At 44.1% G+C, this 19,598-nt stretch overlaps 2 protein-coding genes across 2 annotated transcripts; one reads left to right on the top strand and one right to left on the bottom strand.

Annotated features, from left to right (window-relative positions):
- Window positions 1-10,434: 10,434 nt before the first annotated feature.
- LOC109753090 (kelch repeat-containing protein At3g27220) lies at window positions 10,435-14,027 on the bottom strand. Its single transcript, XM_045232028.2, has 7 exons — window positions 13,699-14,027; window positions 13,401-13,607; window positions 12,677-12,906; window positions 12,052-12,222; window positions 11,717-11,822; window positions 11,203-11,409; window positions 10,435-11,082 (listed from the first exon to the last, which is right to left on the bottom strand). The coding sequence occupies exons 1-7, from the start codon at window positions 13,858-13,860 to the stop codon at window positions 10,918-10,920; spliced, it is 1,248 nt and encodes a 415-aa protein (XP_045087963.1). The 5' UTR covers window positions 13,861-14,027; the 3' UTR covers window positions 10,435-10,917.
- A 645-nt stretch (window positions 14,028-14,672) lies between these two features.
- LOC141027202 (putative UDP-glucose glucosyltransferase) lies at window positions 14,673-15,080 on the top strand. The gene has a single exon (XM_073504184.1). It carries the CDS (start codon window positions 14,673-14,675, stop codon window positions 15,078-15,080), a length of 408 nt encoding a protein of 135 aa, XP_073360285.1.
- The last annotated feature ends 4,518 nt before the right edge of the window (window positions 15,081-19,598 follow it).

Consider the following 19,598-nt stretch of genomic DNA (forward strand, 5'->3'; position numbering starts at 1 on the left):
AGGAGCATGATGATATTGGCCATATCATGTCACTATTTGATTGCATGTGATGTTTATCATGTTTTTGCATCTTATTTGCTTAGAACGACGGTAGTAAGTAAGATGATCCCTTATAATAATTTCAAGAAAGTGTTCACCCTAACTGTGCACCGTTGCGAAGGTTCGTTGTTTCGAAGCACCACGTGATGATCGGGTGTGATAGATCCTAACGTTCGAATACAACGGGTGTTGACGAGCCTAGCATGTACAGACATGGCCTCGGAACACACGCAATACACTTAGGTTGACTTGACGAGCCTAGCATGTACAGACATGGCCTCGGAACACGAAGGACCGAAAGGTCGAGCATGAGTCGTATAGAAGATACGATCAACATGGAGATGTTCACCGATCTCGACTAGTCCGTCTCACGTGATGATCGGACACGGCCTAGTTGAACTCGGATCATGTTTCACTTAGATGACTAGAGGGATGTCTATCTGAGTGGGAGTTCATTAAATAATTTGATTATATGAACTTAATTATCATGAACTTAGTCTAAAATCTTTACACTATGTATTGTAGATCAAATGGCCAACGTTGTCCTCAATTTCAACGCGTTCCTAGAGAAAACCAAGCTGAAAGATGATGGCAGCAACTATACGGACTGGGTCCGGAACCTGAGGCTCATCCTCATAGTAGCCAAGAAAGATTATGTCTTAGAAGCACCGCTAGGTGAAGCACCAATCCCAGAGAACCAAGACGTTATGAACGCTTGGCAATCACGTGCTGATGATTACTCCCTCGTTCAGTGCGGCATGCTTTACAGCTTAGAACCGGGTCTCCAAAAGCGTTTTGAGAAACATGGAGCATATGAGATGTTCGAGGAGCTGAAACTGGTTTTTCAAGCTCATGCCCGGGTCGAGAGATATGATGTCTCCGACAAGTTCTTCAGCTGTAAAATGGAGGAGAACAGTTCTGTTAGTGAGCACATACTCAGAATGTCTGGGTTGCACAACCGCTTGTCTCAGCTGGGAGTTAATCTCCCGGATGACGCGGTCATTGACAGAATCCTCCAGTCGCTTCCACCAAGCTACAAGAGCTTTGTGATGAACTACAATATGCAGGGGATGGAAAAGACCATTCCCGAGGTATATTCAATGCTGAAATCAGCTGAGGTAGAGATCAGAAAAGAACATCAAGTGTTGATGCTGAATAAAACCACTAAGTTCAAGAAGGGCAAGGGTAAGAAGAACTTCAAGAAGGGCGGCAAGGGAGTTGCCGCGCCCGGTAAGCCAGTTACCGGGAAGAAGTCAAAGAATGGACCCAAGCCCGAGACTGAGTGCTTTTATTGCAAGGGAAGTGGTCACTGGAAGCGGAACTGCCCCAAATATTTAGCGGACAAGAAGAAGGCCGGCAACACCCAAGGTATATGTGATATACAAGTAATTGATGTGTACCTTACCAGTACTCGTAGTAGCTCCTGGGTATTTGATACCGGTGCGGTTGCTCATATTTGTAACTCAAAGCAGGAACTACGGAATAAACGGAGACTGGCAAAGGACGAGGTGACGATGCGCGTCGGGAATGGTTCCAAGGTCGATGTGATCGCCGTTGGCACGCTACCTCTGCATCTCCCTACGGGATTAGTTTTAAACCTCAATAATTGTTATTTAGTGCCAGCTTTGAGCATGAACATTGTATCTGGATCTCGTTTAATTCGAGATGGCTACTCATTTAAATCCGAGAATAATGGTTGTTCTATTTATTTGAGAGATATGTTTTATGGTCATGCCCCGCTGGTCAATGGTTTATTTTTGATGAATCTCGAACGTGATGTTACACATGTTCATAGTGTGAATACCAAAAGATGTAAAGTTGATAACGATAGTCCCACATACTTGTGGCACTGCCGCCTTGGTCACATTGGTGTCAAGCGCATGAAGAAGCTCCATGCAGATGGACTTTTGGAGTCTCTTGATTACGAATCATTTGACATGTGCGAACCATGCCTCATGGGTAAGATGACCAAGACTCCGTTCTCCGGAACAATGGAGCGAGCAACCAACTTATTGGAAATCATACATACCGATGTGTGTGGTCCAATGAGTGTTAAGGCTCGCGGAGGATATCGTTATGTTCTCACTCTCACTGATGATTTAAGTAGATATGGGTATGTCTACCTAATGAAACACAAGTCTGAAACCTTTGAAAAGTTCAAAGAATTTCAGAGTGAGGTTGAAAATCAACGTGACAGGAGAATAAAATTCCTACAATCAGATCGTGGTGGAGAATATTTAAGTCACGAGTTTGGTGCACGCTTAAGGAAATGTGGAATAGTTTCACAACTCACGCCGCCTGGAACACCTCAGAGAAATGGTGTGTCCGAACGTCGTAATCGCACTCTATTGGATATGGTGCGATCTATGATGTCTCTTACCGATTTACCGCTCTCATTTTGGGGCTATGCTTTAGAGACTGCCGCATTCACTTTAAATAGGGCTCCGTCGAAATCCGTTGAGACGACACCGTATGAATTATGGTTTGGGAAGAAACCTAAGCTGTCGTTTCTAAAAGTTTGGGGATGCGATGCTTATGTCAAGAAACTTCAACCTGAAAAGCTCGAACCCAAATCGGAAAAATGCGTCTTCATAGGATACCCTAAGGAAACTATTGGGTATACCTTCTACCTCAGATCCTAAGGCAAGATCTTCGTTGCCAAGAACGGGTCCTTTCTAGAGAAGGAGTTTCTCTCGAAAGAATTGAGTGGGAGGAAAGTGGAACTTGATGAGGTGATAGTCACCCCTTCCGAACCGGAAAGTAGCGTAGCGCGGGAAAATGTTCCTGTGGTGCCTACACCGACTGGGGAGGAAGTTAATGATGATGATCATGAAGCTTCAGATCAAGTTACTGAACTTCGTAGGTCCACAAGGATACGTTCCGCACCAGAGTGGTACGGCAACCCTGTCCTGGAAATCATGTTGTTAGACAACGGTGAACCTTCGAACTATGAAGAAGCGATGGCGGGCCCGGATTCCGACAAATGGCTAGAAGCCATGAAATCCGAGATAGAATCCATGTATGAAAACAAAGTATGGACTTTGACTGACTTGCCCGATGAGCGGCGAGCCATAGAAAATAAATGGATCTTTAAGAAGAAGACGGACGCAGATGGTAATGTGACCATCTACAAAGCTCGACTTGTCGCTAAGGGTTATCGACAAGTTCAAGGGGTTGACTACGATGAGACTTTCTCACCCGTAGCGAAGCTGAAGTCCGTCCGAATCATGTTAGCAATTGCCGCATACTATGATTATGAGATATGGCAGATGGACGTCAAAACGGCATTCCTTAACGGCTTCCTTAAGGAAGAGTTGTATATGATGCAGCCGGAAGGTTTTGTCGATCCTAAGAATGCTAACAAAGTATGCAAGCTCCAACGCTCAATTTATGGGCTGGTGCAAGCATCTCGGAGTTGGAACATTCGCTTTGATGAGATGATCAAAGCGTTTGGGTTTACACAGACTTATGGAGAAGCCTGTGTTTACAAGAAAGTGAGTGGGAGCTCTGTAGCATTTCTCATATTATATGTGGATGACATACTATTGATGGGAAATGATATAGAATTCTTGGAAAGTATAAAGGCCTATTTGAATAAGTGTTTTTCAATGAAGGACCTTGGAGAAGCTGCTTATATATTAGGCATCAAGATCTATAGGGATAGATCAAGACGCCTCATTGGTCTTTCACAGAGTACATACCTTGACAAGATATTGAAGAAGTTCAATATGGATCAGTCCAAGAAGGGGTTCTTGCCTGTATTGCAAGGTGTGCAATTGAGCACGGCTCAATGCCCGACCACGGCACAAGATATAGAAGAGATGAGTGTCATCCCCTATGCCTCGGCCATAGGGTCTATTATGTATGCCATGCTGTGTACCAGACCTGATGTAAACCTTGCCGTAAGTTTGGTAGGAAGGTACCAAAGTAATCCCGGCAAGGAACACTGGACAGCGGTCAAGAATATCCTGAAGTACCTGAAGAGGACTAAGGATATGTTTCTCGTTTATGGAGGTGACGAAGAGCTCGTCGTAAAGGGTTACGTCGACGCTAGCTTCGACACAGATCTGGATGACTCGAAGTCACAGACCGGATACGTGTATATATTGAATAGAGGAGCAGTAAGCTGGTGCAGTTGCAAGCAAAGCGTCGTGGCGGGATCTACATGTGAAGCGGAGTACATGGCAGCCTCGGAGGCAGCACAGGAAGCAGTCTGGATAAAGGAGTTCATTACCGACCTAGGGGTGATTCCCAATGCGTCGGGCCCGATGACTCTCTTCTGTGACAACACTGGAGCTATTTCCCTTGCGAAGGAGCCCAGGTTTCACAGGAAGACCAGGCATATCAAGCGTCGCTTCAACTCCATTCGTGAAAGTGTTCAAAATGGAGACATAGATATTTGTAAAGTACACACGGACCTGAATGTAGCAGATCCGTTGACTAAACCTCTCCCTAGGGCAAAACATGATCAACACCAGGACGCAATGGGTGTTCGATTCATCACAATGTAACTAGATTATTGACTCTAGTGCAAGTGGGAGACTGTTGGAAATATGCCCTAGAGGCAATAATAAATGGTTATTATTATATTTCTTTGTTCATGGTAATTGTCTATTATTCATGCTATAATTTTATTGTCCGGAAATCGTAATACATGTGTGAATACATAGACCACAAAGTGTCCCTAGTAAGCCTCTAGTTGACTAGCTCGTTGATCAACAGATAGTCATGGTTTCCTGACTATGGACATTGGATGTCATTGATAACGGGATCACATCATTAGGAGAATGATGTGATGGACAAGACCCAATCCTAAGCATAGCATAAAAGATCGTGTAGTTTCGTTTGCTAGAGCTTTTCCAATGTCAAGTATCTTTTCCTTAGACCATGAGATCGTGCAACTCCCGGATACCGTAAGAGTGCTTTGGGTGTGCCAAACGTCACAACGTAACTGGGTGACTATAAAGGTGCACTACGGGTATCTCCGAAAGTGTCTGTTGGGTTGGCACGGATCGAGACTGGGATTTGTCACTCCGTATGACGGAGAGGTATCTCTGGGCCCACTCGGTAATGCATCATCATAATGAGCTCAATGTGACTAAGGCGTTAGTCACGGGATCATGCATTGCGGTACGAGTAAAGAGACTTGCCGGTAACGAGATTGAACAAGGTATTGGGATACCGACGATCGAATCTCGGGCAAGTAACATACCGATTGACAAAGGGAATTGCATACGGGATTGACTGAATCCTCGACATCGTGGTTCATCCGATGAGATCATCGTGGAACATGTGGGAGCCAACATGGGTATCCAGATCCCGCTGTTGGTTATTGACCGGAGAGGCGTCTCGGTCATGTCTGCATGTCTCCCGAACCCGTAGGGTCTACACACTTAAGGTCCGGTGACGCTAGGGTTGTAGAGATATATGTATGCGGAAACCCGAAAGTTGTTCGGAGTCCCGGATGAGATCCCGGACGTCACGAGAGGTTCCGGAATGGTCCGGAGGTGAAGAATTATATATAGGAAGTCTAGTTTCGGCCACCGGGAAAGTTTCGGGGGTTACCGGTATTGTACCGGGACCACCGGAAGGGTCCCGGGGGTCCACCGGGTGGGGCCACCTATCCCGGAGGGCCCCGTGGGCTGAAAGTGGAAGGGAACCAGCCCTTAGTGGGCTGGGGCGCCCCCCTTGGGCCTCCCCCCATGCGCCTAGGGTTGGGAACCCTAGGGGGGGGGAGTCCCCCCTTGCCTTGGGGGGCAAGGCAACCCCTTCCCCCCTTGTGGCCGCCGCCCCCCTTGAGATCTCATCTCTTGGGGCCGGCGCCCCCCCAGGGGGCCTATATAAAGGGGGGGAGGGAGGGCAGCAGACAACAGCCTTGGGCGCCTCCCTCCTCCCCTGCAACACCTCTCTCTCTCTCGCAGAAGCTTAGCGAAGCCCTGCCGAGACCCGCTACATCCACCACCACGCCGTCGTGCTGTTGGATCTCCATCAACCTCTCCTTCCCCCTTACTGGATCAAGAAGGAGGAGACGTCGCTGCACCGTACGTGTGTTGAACGCGAAGGTGCCGTCCGTTCGGCACTCGGTCATCGGTGATTTGGATCACGGCGAGTACGACTCCGTCATCCACGTTCATTGGAACGCTTCCGCTCGCGATCTACAAGGGTATGTAGATGCACTCCTTTCCCCTCGTTGCTAGTATACTCCATAGATGCATCTTGGTGAGCGTAGGAAAATTTTAAAATTATGCTACGATTCCCAACATATGCACCGTTGCGACAGTTCGTCGTGCCGAGACACCACGTGATGATCGGGTGTGATAAGCTCTACGTTCACATACAATGGGTGCAAGACAATTTTGCACATGCGGAATACTCGGGTTAAACTTGACGAGCCTACCATGTACAAACATGTCTCGGAACACTGGAGACCGAAAGGTCGAACGTGAATCATATGGTAGATATGATCAACGTAGAGATGTTCACCATTGAAAACTACTCCATCTCATGTGATGATCGGACATGGTTTAGTTGATATGGATCACGTGATCATTTAGATGACTCCAGGGATGTCTATCTAAGTGGGAGTTCTTAAGTAATATGATTAATTGAACTTAATTTATCATGAACTTAGTCCTGATAATATTTGCATATCTATGTTATAGATCAATAGCTCGCGTATAGCTCCCCTGTTTTATTTTTGATATATTCCTAGAGAAAACTAAGTTGAAAGATGATAGTACGTAGCAATGATGTAGACTGGGTCCGTGATCTGAGGATTATCCTCATTGCTGCACATAAGGATTATGTCCTTGATGCACCGCTAGGTGACAGACCTATTGCAAGAGCAGATGCAGACGTTATGAACGTTTGACAAGCTCGGTATGATGACTACTTGATAGTTTAGTGCACCATGTTTTACGGCTTAGAACCGGGACTTCAAAAATGTTTTGAACACCATGGAGCATATGAGATGTTCCAAGAGCTGAAAATGATATTTCAGACCCATGCCCGTGTTAAGAGGCATGAGACCTCTGACAAGTACTTTGCCTACAAGATGAAGGAGAATAGCTCAGCTAGTGAGCATGTGCTCAGAATGTTTGGGTACTACAATCGCTTGAATCAAGTGGGAGTTAATCTTCCAGATAAGATAGTGATTGACAGAGTTCTCTAGTCACTATCACCAAGTTACTAGAACTTCGTGATGAACTATAATATGCAAGGGATGATGAAAACGATTCCCAAGCTCTTCGCGATGCTGAAATCAGCGAAGATAAAAATGAAGAAATAGCATCAAGTGTTGATGATTAACAAGACCACTAGTTTCAAGAAAAAGGACAAGGGAAAGAAAAGGAACTTCAAGAATGACAAGCAAGTTGTCACTCCCGTGAAGAAGCCCAAAGCTAGACCCAAGCCTGAGTGATTCTACTGCAAAGGAAATGGTCACTGGAAGCGGGAACTGCCTCAAATACTTGGCGGATAAAAAGGATGGCAAAGTGAACAAAGGTATATTTGATATACATGTTATTGACGAGTACTTTACTAGTATTCATAGTAGCCCCTCGGTATTTGATACCGGTTTAGTTGCAAAGATTTGTAACTCGAAAGAGGAGTTGCAAAATGAACAGATACTAGTTGAGGGCGAGGTGACGATGTGTGTTGGAAGTGATTCCAAGGTTGATAAGATCACCATCGCACACTCCCTTTACCTTCGGGATTAGTGTTGAACCTAAAATAAATGTTATTTGGTGTTTGCGTTGAGCATGAATATGATTGGATCGTGTTTATTGCAATACGGTTATTCATTGAAGTCAAAGAATCATTGTTATTCTGTTTACATGAATAAAACCTTCTGTGGTCATACACCCAAGGTGAATGGTTTATTGAATCTTGATCGTAGTGATACACATATTCATAATATTGATGTCAAAAGATGCAAAGTTGATAATGATAGTGCAACATACTAGTGGCACTGCCGTTTAGGTCATATTGGTGTAAAGCGCATGAAGAAACTCCATGCGGATGGACTTTTGGAATCAGTTGATTATGAATCATTTGATGCTTGCGAACCATGCCTCATGGGCAAGATGACTAAGACTCCGTTCTCCAGAACAATGGAGCGAGCCACTGACTTATTAGAAATAATACATACCGATGTGTGCGGTCCGATGAATGTTAAGGCTCGCGGCGGGTACCGCTATTTTCTGACCTTCACAGATGATTTGAGAAGATATGGGTATATCTACTTAATGAAACACAAGTCTGAAATATTTGAAAAGTTCAAAGAATCTCAGAGTGAAGTTGAGAATCATCGTAACAAGAAAATAAAGTTTCTACGATCTGATCGCGAAGGCGAATATTTGAGTTATGAGTTTGGCCTTCATTTAAAATAATGTGGAATAGTTTCACAACTCACGCCATCTGGAACACCACAGCGTAATGGTGTGTCCGAACGTCATAACCGTATTTTATTAGATATGGTGTGATCTATGATATATCTCTTACCGATTTAGCACTATCGCTTTGGGGTTATGCATTAGAGACAACTGCATTCATGTTAAATAGGGCACCATCAAAATCCGTTGAGACGACACCGTATGAACTGTGGTTTGGCAAGAAACCTAAGCTGTCGTTTCTTAAAGTTTGGGGTTGTGATGCTTATGTGAAAAAGATTCAGCCTGATAAGCTCGAACCCAAATCGGAGAAGTGCGTCTTCATAGGATACTCAAAAAAAACTGTTGAGTACACATTCTATCACAGATCCGAAGGCAAGATCTTTGTTGCTAAGAATGGATCCTTTCTAAAGAATGAGTTTCTCTCGAAAGAAGTGAGTGGGTTAGGATCGACGTGCTAAACTAATACCATATAGAAGGGAAAGAATAGGCTGTGTAACACAATGCATTAATCAGTGCACCAGGCACGTATATATGTGAGTATAGAAGGGGACCACAACCTCAACTATACAAAGGAACTAGAAGATGAGCCCAAGACACAATATACACGTACACAATATATTCAACATTGAAGATCAACTTGGTCTCAAATGGGAATTTCGACCATTCAAATCGAATTGCGATCATACTTGTACCTGTACTTGCAAAATGAAGTCGACATATCTCTGTGGTGGGAGTTGGTGGCCATGCAAGTTGCCCAGCGACGACAACGACGGCTCGTCGTCGGCCAGAAGCGCGCCACCGCCAGACCGGCCGGGCGTCTAGGGCACAGAGGAGGTCAGATTTTACTAATGAAGGTGATAAGCCAAGTCGGTCTCACCATGTGATGAGTCATTGTTAAGCGCTTGCCAGTGCCCTGCGAATGCTGTCAAAGTTTAGGCCAGAATGCCTCGGTCACTGTCATCCAGCCAGCGCGTCATCCGCCAACTGAACTAGGAAAAGTAGAATGTTAACAAAATTTAGTAATGTTATTATTGGTCCAATAATTGTTCTAGTGGGCAAACTAGTTCTTGAAGAAAAGGTGCAGCAATGGTTGGTGCTGGAATTGTGTTGTCAAGGCTACTGCCGCCCTACATAAATAATTAAATATGCAAATAATTTGTCATGGTTACATTTTAAAAATCAATATATTTGCATAAACATTGAAATCAACGCCATTGCTTATGTGTGCTTGAAAACTTAATTCCATAAGAGAGGTATACGACATGGTCAGAAAATGGGAAGAGTCTTCATAATTTGTACTCCCTCCGTTCCTAAATATAAGTATTTTTAGAGATTCCAATAAGAGACTACATACGGAACAAAATGAGTGAATCTACACTCTAAACTAAGTCTATATACATCCGTATATAGTCCATAGTGAAATCTCTAGAAAGACTTATATTTATGAACGTAGGGAGTAAAAGGCAGTAAGACGAAAAGAGGATCTTTTCCATATCAATCGTGGAACAAAATAATTGTCTCAAGGCAAACATGTGAAGAAAATATTAGCAAAAATGATTCATTTTTTTAATAGTAGCAAATTGTAAAAGGCAGCTAGCTATCTCAATTGTTAAAGGCAAGGAGTACGAAGACCACAGCCCACAACTATGTATGAACAATAGTAATGGATGTGCCCTGAGGTATTTAGTTCAAACTGTAAATCATAAAGTTTACAGATTAGCAAAAAAGCGAAGGGGAGAAGCAAATTCAACACCATTCTGTTTGTACAGCTAGGAAGAAACTTGGTCATATGATAGCTTTCATCCATTCAATATTAAATATTTCCAGCAAAGAACATATTCTCCACAAAATTTGCTAGTTGATAACGTATACTGAAGGGCAAGATTGTTGCAAAAGGCTGCTTACGGTTGTTTGAATGAAACACATCTCCAAAATCCAGCTTCCAATTCCAAACGTGAGAACCACAACAAGTAAACAAAATTAAGAAATAAACAGCACAAAGTTTGCAAGGAGTGCTGGGAACACCATAGCAATTAGAAAATGGAGACAGGTACACATATATGATCCACAAGGAATTTCTGCATAACTCAGAACTACTTACAAGGCTAAAATCCTCTGCCAAATTTGAAGCCGGTTTCCTAGAAATTCAGATTTGTAGTGATACTCAAGATAGGAATACAGTATTCACAATGGTGAAGCAGAATACAAGTCAGCTCGTAGGAACTCTAGCTGCTCGAAAATGGGAACACATATACTCCCTCCGTCCCAAAATAAGTGTCTCAACTTTGTACTAACTTTAGTACTCCCTCTGTACACTAATATAAGAGCGTTTAGATCACTAAAGTAGTGATCTAAACGCGGCGTTTAGATCACTAAAGTAGTGATCTAAACGCTCTTATATTAGTTTACGGAGGGAGAACACTTATTTTGGGACGGAGAGAGGAGGTTAAGAATATACAGAAACCTCTGGTTCAAACATTGGACACTAGACGTGCAGTTTCGTTCTCCACATAGAACCAACAACTTTCTTAGGAGTTGGATTATCAGGTCCCCTATCCCTCTGCCCAGAAGTGAAATAGAGCCACCCATCCCAGTAACCAGCTAAGGCTGTCTTGATCCGGAAAGGCATACGACCAATGACTGACCATTTCTGCAAAAATGGCACGGGAAATGTTAAGCCACTTAGTCATGTCCTAATATTCAGAGGAAAATAATCATAACATAGCTAATATGAACAAGCAAAATAATTTACATATAAGATAGAACACACCAATGTTTCCAAATCAAACCGGAAGACTTCACCAACAAGAATCATCTTTTTGGTGATAGGGTGCTTCTCGGTAGTTCCGCCAACAATTACTATGGAGTTATTAACAACGACCCATGCAAATTCTATGTGGGAATCTGGCTTTGGCATTGGAGACAGTTGCTTCCATTTAGCTTCATTGTCCAGCATATACACATCACCATAAACAACCTGCAAAACAATATCTAACATAATCATGGTTCTGGTAGAAACTTTAGCGACAGACCGTGAATCAAGACTTTATCAGTTATTGCACAACAATAGGTTAAAGCCTGAATGCAAGAAAGCACATTTACTAGGTGCAGCAACATTTTTTGTTAGAGAAAACGTATGAGTATTCAACTTTCCTGTGTATGCTTTATATTATACGTTACTAAGCATGGACAAATGCATATCTTGGTTGCAAAATAGAGAAATGTCGTGTACAGGAAGCACTCATATTTCAAGGTTTGATGTTTATTAGCATGCACATACATACCTCATGCCTCCTTGCGCATTTAAAAATAGGTGACCCTGGTTTAGGCATGAAGTCTCCCTCTTGACCACCAATTACAAAGAGTTTGTCATTAGCAACAACACATGCCCTGCCAAAAGATGGATGTAAGAAATTATCGACATATTTGTTCATCTGAAAATAATTCTAAGAAGTATCCCCTATGCACGGAGAGGGTGCCAATAGTACTACAAATCAATGGATATTTAGTCTTCAAGCACAGGACACCTATTTTTATTCTTAGAAAGCTTAGAAAGAGGTGAATATCTCAATGGGCAATTGGATATAAATAACGCATCACAATAGCCACACAAATTCACCTATGAGGTCCACCACGTGGTATCGGTATTTCAGCTCGCCACTCATTCTCCAATGCTTTGCCATTCTTCACAGCAAGGCTCCAGTGCTCTAATCCAGGTTCATGGCGGTCTTCTTTGCCACCACCCATCACATGAAGCCGCCCACGCCAAAGTTGAGTAGCTGGTGCATACCTACAGCATGTTATAGAGTAAGCTTTGGATCTTGATAGTTATAGCAGCATATAGTATAAGCATGGACCATTTCATAGCTCCAGCATTATAGCTGCAGTCAAAACAGGGCCAATGGAGCATATTGAATGAGGTTCTAGGAGTATGTCTGAACAAACTGTTAACAATATCAAGCTAAGAAGACAGTAGTACAATTTGACTCACGGGATATGAGCGAATATCAGTTACGACATTAGCATGGCACTAAATTACAAACGAACATGATTGCCACTATTGGATTATGCAACTGTCTTGCCTCTTGTGTGTGATAAACAGTAAAATGGATAAGCAATGCTTGAACAGAATAAAGTCAGAAGGAACATGTAGATATAGATAGCAGCCAAAACGAATATTACAGCAAAACATATGCACCAATTTTGAGTCTATGGAACAGGTAATTATAGTCTGAAATGCATACCTAGGAACAGGTAAAGGAGGTAATTCGTCCCACTTCCTTAACTTTGTGTCTAGAACAAAATTACGGCTCACAGCTGGCCGACACTGTGGACCAAATTGTCCAGACACTGCATAGATATATCTCCCATCTGAGGCCATCCCTAAATGTGAATTTGACATCTTCTTGGGCATATCAAACCTTCCAGTCCATGTGTTAGAAGTGAAATTGTACACATCCACATGAGAATGGACCTGAAATGGCATGAAGCAAAGCAAAATATCACAAAATGGGGATCGTGTCAGCCTGTGGCCGTGGTAACCATTTGCCAAACAAAGAATAATCACACTTGCTTTACTTCTGCTGAAGCATCAGTTGTAAACTTGTGATTCAAATCCAAATATACAGTTAGTCAGCTACTATTTTAACCTTTACACTACTGGTAGTAGCAGTTTTCAGCAAAAGTCTAGAGTAGATCTAATTAATTTACAGCTAATACTTGCAATGTTAAGTTGTTAACAGTCCTTCGTAATATCCTGCGTTAGAATTCTACTCCAGAGTAGTGCGGTCGCAGGATATGAGATTGCTCAGCTATATGATTTGCTTGCTTCATCCATAACAGGGTAGTGCTGAGCATTTACCAGAGGCAGCTAGGAGTACGAATAATCATCTCATCTCAGTTCTGCACGGAGAACAACGAGGCAACAACTCTGCAGTCTGCACGGAGTGAGTGAGTTGAGTTACTCACATGGTCGAGGCTCCCGTACCCTGCGACGACGTAGAGGAGGTCCCCGATCTGCACGGACGCCCCGTCAAGCCGGGGAACGGGCGCCGGCGGCATCTCCTCCCAGTCCCAGTGCGGCGCCGGCAGGTCTGAGAACGTGGCGTTGAGGTGCCTCACCGTCGGTGATCCATTGCGAAGCTTCGTATCGTCATTATTATTACCCTCCTTTACCTGCACACGAGAGAGAACGGTGGCGCGCGTCCATGTCAAGCCAACGTCGATGAGAACGCAAGTAGCGTTGGCGGGGAGGGTGGTTAGCTACCGTCTTGGAAGAGGGGGAGAAGGCCGGGCTGATGGCGGAGGAATAGGAGAGGAAGTCGACAACGAATGCGAGAGCGAGGAGGAGCGCGAGGGCGAGCGGCACGGCGAGGCGCGGGGGGAGGGGCGGCTTGGAGCTTGTGGTCGGCGGCGCCGGCGCAGCCATGGTGGAAAGGAATCGGCGTGTAGGAGGGGAGAGCCGGCGTCATTGGCGAAATAAAGGCGGTCGGAGCGAGAGACGCTGCCCGGTGTGGGAGGAGGGGAAAATCGTGGGCGGCCGCCGGAGCGTGGGCGGGTGAGCCCGCGGTTTCATTCTTAGGGCAACTGGACGGGTTTGCTTGCCAGCCCTCGCGGGATGAAAATGGGCTGTTTTGATAGCCTACGTTCACTGTTTGACCCGCATAGTATGAATCTTCAAGCACCATTTAGCCAGGGCCGCTAGAAGGGGCCGAATCGGCCATTTCCATCGAGCTAGGCTGAGACGAGTCAGATCAAGCGCAAGTAATGGGTTCCGTTGCACGAGAGAATATAGGAGGGATGCAAGCTATTGTATAGCATGTACATGCTATACCTTCGATAACCTCCTAGTCTACTTCTTCCTTGTCCCTTCCGATCTACACAACGATGCTTCGATTCAAGATAAGCTCTACACGAAAAAATATGCACATAGATGTTACGGTTCCATTCAAACTATCGGTTCGTAGTTTCGTCTGTAGATGATTAATTTTATGTTCATGTTTATAGCTATTTTGGGAGCAGGGAAGAGCTCCACTGCGTTTAGAAATGCGAGGGAGCTCAGGCGCTGCCAGAGGCGGAGGCGCAGCAGGCCATTGCCGTGGTGCGGCAGCAGGTACTTGGTTGGGGGAGCCCGGGCGCGGCGAGAGTTGGAGACAAGCTCGAGGTCGCCCACGGCGACGGCGATTCAGGTCGAGGTCGTGCGCCGTGTTCTCGCTCTACCACCACCACATGCACGAGCTCATGGAGTTCCCGCCCGAGGACGACCTCGATGCCCGGGTCAACCTTTCGGGGCTCCTGCCGCTGTCGGTTGCCGATGTGTCGTCTTTCCTGCTGCCGTCGAACCCCTACAAGCTCCTCAGCGATGCGATATTGAAGCTGTTCCGTGCCATCCAGAAGGCTTCATGGGTGTTCATGGTGCTGTCCATCGAGGAGCTGGCCGAGATGGCCCATGGACCCGCGTCCACCAGCCGCCCCTTCCTGTGGGTGGTTCGACCGGACTGCAGCGTGGTGCTCTCCGAGGGGTACCTGGACTCCGTCGCCTGGCGCGGCATGGTGGTGCCGTGGAGCCTGCAGGACCTGGTGCTCGCGCACCCGTCCACGGCGTGCTTCCTCACTCACGACGGCTGGTACTCCACACTGGCGACCTGAGTCCGACGGTGGCCGTGGCGCCGAGTCCGATGACGACAGGCGAACTAGTTGTCTTCGTCGTCACCGTCCACTGCAGTCATCCATGGCGCTGGTAGCCGCACGTCCGCAGCCTGGTACAAGGTGTCGAGGCGGAGTGCTTTCGACGATTGCCGCGGCGAACTAGTCCGACGGGGCGTGGCGAACTAATCCCAGTAACTGTGTGTTAACTGTGTGTGATATGTAGATGTTAACTCTTAATCATATCCCGTGTATACAACCAAACACCATGTAGTTGCGTGCGCGGAGCCAATGCAGGACACGAAACACCATGCAAAATCGATCCCCTACAACCTCGATGCAGGCAACCAAACTAAGTGCAAATGTTTTGTTTTTTTACCTGTTTTTGCTCAGCCAAGCTAAAGTTGGACAAGTGTGCAATGCGGACACTTTCAGAGATTTCAACCAAATGCGTCCTAAGGCTGCGCTTGGATGCGGTGTAGTAAGATGCACTATTGGTCATTGAATTTATTGTATAAGTTCATTTTGATCACTGTATTTAAAAATATGGTCATATACATCATGAGGTGATTATACCATTACTGTCAGATCATATAGCTCCCTCCATCCATTTTGACCGGTCAAACAATCCACTTGACGCCTCGTCTAATCAGTTTTCTCGCTCTATCATGCGGGTCTTACCTGTCATTGGTAGAAGAAAGAAGTCGAACGGAAATAAAATTATACACGAGTGCGGGATTTGAACCCTAGACCGAAAGCGAGCAGCGCAGTCTTTTGCACGTTAACGATAACTACAGGTAATGATCCAATCATTTGTATGCTGCTTTAAAAACCGGTCTATAGACAACTATTATTTCTCTTTTTGACCTATACAAAATGAAGAGGTAATATCACTAGCAGTCACAGAACTTGCGTTTGACGTTCAGTTTAGTTTTAAAATTTATAAAATACGGAGATGTGGTCATATAACTTGTCCCCGTGTTCAAATATGGTGCTTCCTCTTGTATCCGGAGGTACGGCCTGCACACGTAGCCTGCCAGCACGGTGTAGGCCCACCCGTCAATGACTGGAAACGTTCATTTTGCAAATAACTCCCTTACACTTTATTTATTCACATACAAAGTCCATCAATTAAAAAGAAAGAAAAAAGATGCTGTTGCTATGGATCGATTACACGATCCGCTGCCACCCGCCTTAGCATGGTGAACCACCAGAACAATGATAGTTCACGTTTAGCTTCCACAATTACAGTCTATATGTCCTTTGAAGACTATACAAATTAAAACCAAAATCTAAACGAAAAGCCCCACTGTTCGAACATTTGTTATGTTGGTCGATGACCGCATGTGCATGGGCTAACCACCCGACCATGATGATGCTCAGTATTGTAAGAGCATCTACAGCCGGGCGCCTAAGCCGGCCTCAAACGCCCGGGCGGTCCGTTCGGGCACAGACTGGTCGTGAAAATTTCACCTAGACGGACGCCTCAAACGCTCGAGCTTACCGGCACCCCTCATATCCAGCCTAAATATGGGGCAGATATAAGACGGCCCGGGTGCCGCCATGTCAGCCCGGCCCACCCCGGCCCCACAAATATCTCAATCCGAAAAATCTTAGACACCGGTCAATCCGAACTTCACTTCACCCCACTCTCCACCCACTCCACTTCCGATCCCCTTAATGGCGGCGACGGAAGCAGCGGTGGCTCCGGTTCAGAATCCGATGGCTCGAACATCGACGTGGAGGAGGTGGCCCTCCGCATCGCACTGAGGTCGCTGCTCGAGCAAGGCGGCCTCGGTAGCGGCATATCTTCTTCCTCAGCGCCCGTCACCTGTCAACGCAGCGCCAGCGACGTCGCCGACCCTTCCCACCCGTCGCGCAGCTCCGCTCCGCCAGGTACGCCGCCCACCTCCACCACCCTCTGGTCCGGAAGTGGTACCCGGCCATCGCTGGGTCCTCATGCCCGCGTCGGGGCTGGCGCGCACGAGGACGCCCGAGTCCGAGGCACGTGCAGCCCGGCGCGAGCGGTAGCAGGTGAGGGAGAGGGGGAAGGCGATGTCTGCACGCTGTTCACGCACGAGCGCGCCGGTCGATCCCGAGGCTGCGTTCCTCGCGTCGGTCTCTTATTATCTAGCGATAAGTGCCAATTCAAACCAAATATAGTAAGTAATCTTAAGCTATCTCACGATGAAAACTTTCACTATTCTCAAAGACAAACAACACAACTGTTGTTTATCATTTTCACGCAGTGTGCAACCTGGTTCGGTGGTTAGCCCACGCACACATGAGGTTTGAACCGGAGGAGGTCGCAGGTTTGAACAGTGTTCATTCCCTTTTTCGTTTAGATTTTGAATTTAATATTCTTATATGATATAATGTAAAGTTGTGCAGGTGAAACGTCTAGCTTGCATGGTCTGATTTCTATCTATGCGAGTCACTTACCGGTAGAACTTGTGATCGTATCTCACTCTGTGCAGTTTTTTCATTTTATTTGACGAATTCTGTACATAAAGGAATAAAGCACAAGGGAGTTGTCTGCAAAAAATGTTTCTAGCCACGGACATGCGGGCCTACGCCACGCTGGCTCGCCACGTGTGCAGGCCATACACCGGGATACGGTTAAAAGCACCGTATTTGCATGCTGAGACAAGTTAAGTGACTACAATTCCGTATTTTGCAAGTTTTAGAACTAAACTGAACATTAAGCGTAAGTTCTATGACTTCCAATGATATTACCTCCAAAATGAATATCATGTCTAATACAACTATGGGCTCTCACCATTGTCCTTACATGGCTGACATGGATGTGACAACTCACTCTCTCTCCTCACACACACGCATCCGCCTACTCTTTCTCTCTCCCGTGCAAACAAATCCATGGACTTTATTTCATCTTAGCTAATAAAAAACGTTTATATCTTTTAAAACATAAGCTCGTTTTTAAAATAATATATATATATATATATATGAAGTCCTGACGCCAAGACCTTTAGGACTAGACCAATATTGGATACATTTCAAACACGTTTAAAATTCAACGTTTCACATTTTCTATGTGAAACAAACCTATTTCAAATGAAAAATCTGTTTTTTGTGAAACAAGATAGTGGAAAGTGAAATATATGCTATGAAAGTGAAAAAAAGATACATGAATGTCAACTTGTGAAACCGATTATTTGAAAATGTGAACATTTTATTTTCAAATGAGTAAAATTGGTTATTTGGGAAATGTGCAATTGAAATAGATGTTTCTTAGTGAAACAAGTCAGTGAAAAGGGAAACAAATGTTTTTAATTGTGAAGTAGTAACCACAGAAAATGAAACTGTAATGTGTTGTTATGAAATTGATTATTTGAAAATGTGTCACAGTTTATTTCAAAAGAGTGAAATATGTTATATTTTCAAATAGTCAGTCTCACCATCGTATATTACAATTTCACACTTTTGAAACACTATTCCATATTTTCAGATAATCAGTTTCACAATCATATATTACAATTTCACTTTATGTAGTTATTACTTCACAGTTCTAAAATATGTTACCGGTTTGTTTCACAAATATCACATTTATTTCAATTGCCCTTTTGTAAAATGACATATCTCACACTTTTAAAATAGATTATTTCACATTTCCCAAAAAATAGTTTCAAATCATACATTACAAATTCACTCTCTTGTAGTTATTTTCACAATTCTGAAATATGTTACTGGCTTGCACAAAAGTCACATCAATTTGAACTGCACATTTGTGAAATGACATATTTCATAATTTTGAAATTAAATGTTACACATTTCCAAATAATCAGTTTCACAAGTTGTCATTTCTGTTTCATATTTGGGTTAAAATATGGTTCTAGTGAAATATCTTGGTTTCACATATTTCTGATTAAAAAAGATTTTTTTTCACATTTTCAAGTGAAATTTGTTTGTTTCACATATGAAATGCGAAACGTTGAAATTTAAATGTGTTTAAAATGTATCCAAGATCGGTCTAGTTCTAAAAGTTTTTGCGCCAGGAGTTCAAATATATAAATTATTTTAAATATGAACATATGGTTTAAAAGATATGAATGTTTTTAATTGGGTAAGATGAAATAAAGTCCATGGATTTGTTTGCATAGGAGAGAAAAAAAATAGATGCATGCATGTCCTTACCTAACAATAAGTAGTACTACAGGTCCGCTAGTCTAACAAAAGTAATACTCTGCTAGTGGACCGACTGCTGAAATACTAATATTTCATAAATACTGAAAACCTTTTTATAATACATGAATCAATACTCTGCTAAGGCTCTACTAGCAACCCAATGAATAAAATATTTGTTTCTTTTCATTTCTGTTCTTGTGTGTTTACACAATTATGCTACTGTTATGATTGTGTTTTTATGTTTTAGTTAATGTTTGTGCCAAGTAAAGCCTTTATGATATGTTGGATGATAGTTGATTTGATCATGTTGAAAAATAGAAACTTTTACACCCAGTTTTGGAATTTTAAAAATTGACAGAAATGTGCTTTTGCTCT

The sequence above is a fragment of the Aegilops tauschii genome, chromosome 7 (assembly GCF_002575655.3).
Source record: "Aegilops tauschii subsp. strangulata cultivar AL8/78 chromosome 7, Aet v6.0, whole genome shotgun sequence".
NCBI lineage: Eukaryota > Viridiplantae > Streptophyta > Magnoliopsida > Poales > Poaceae > Aegilops > Aegilops tauschii.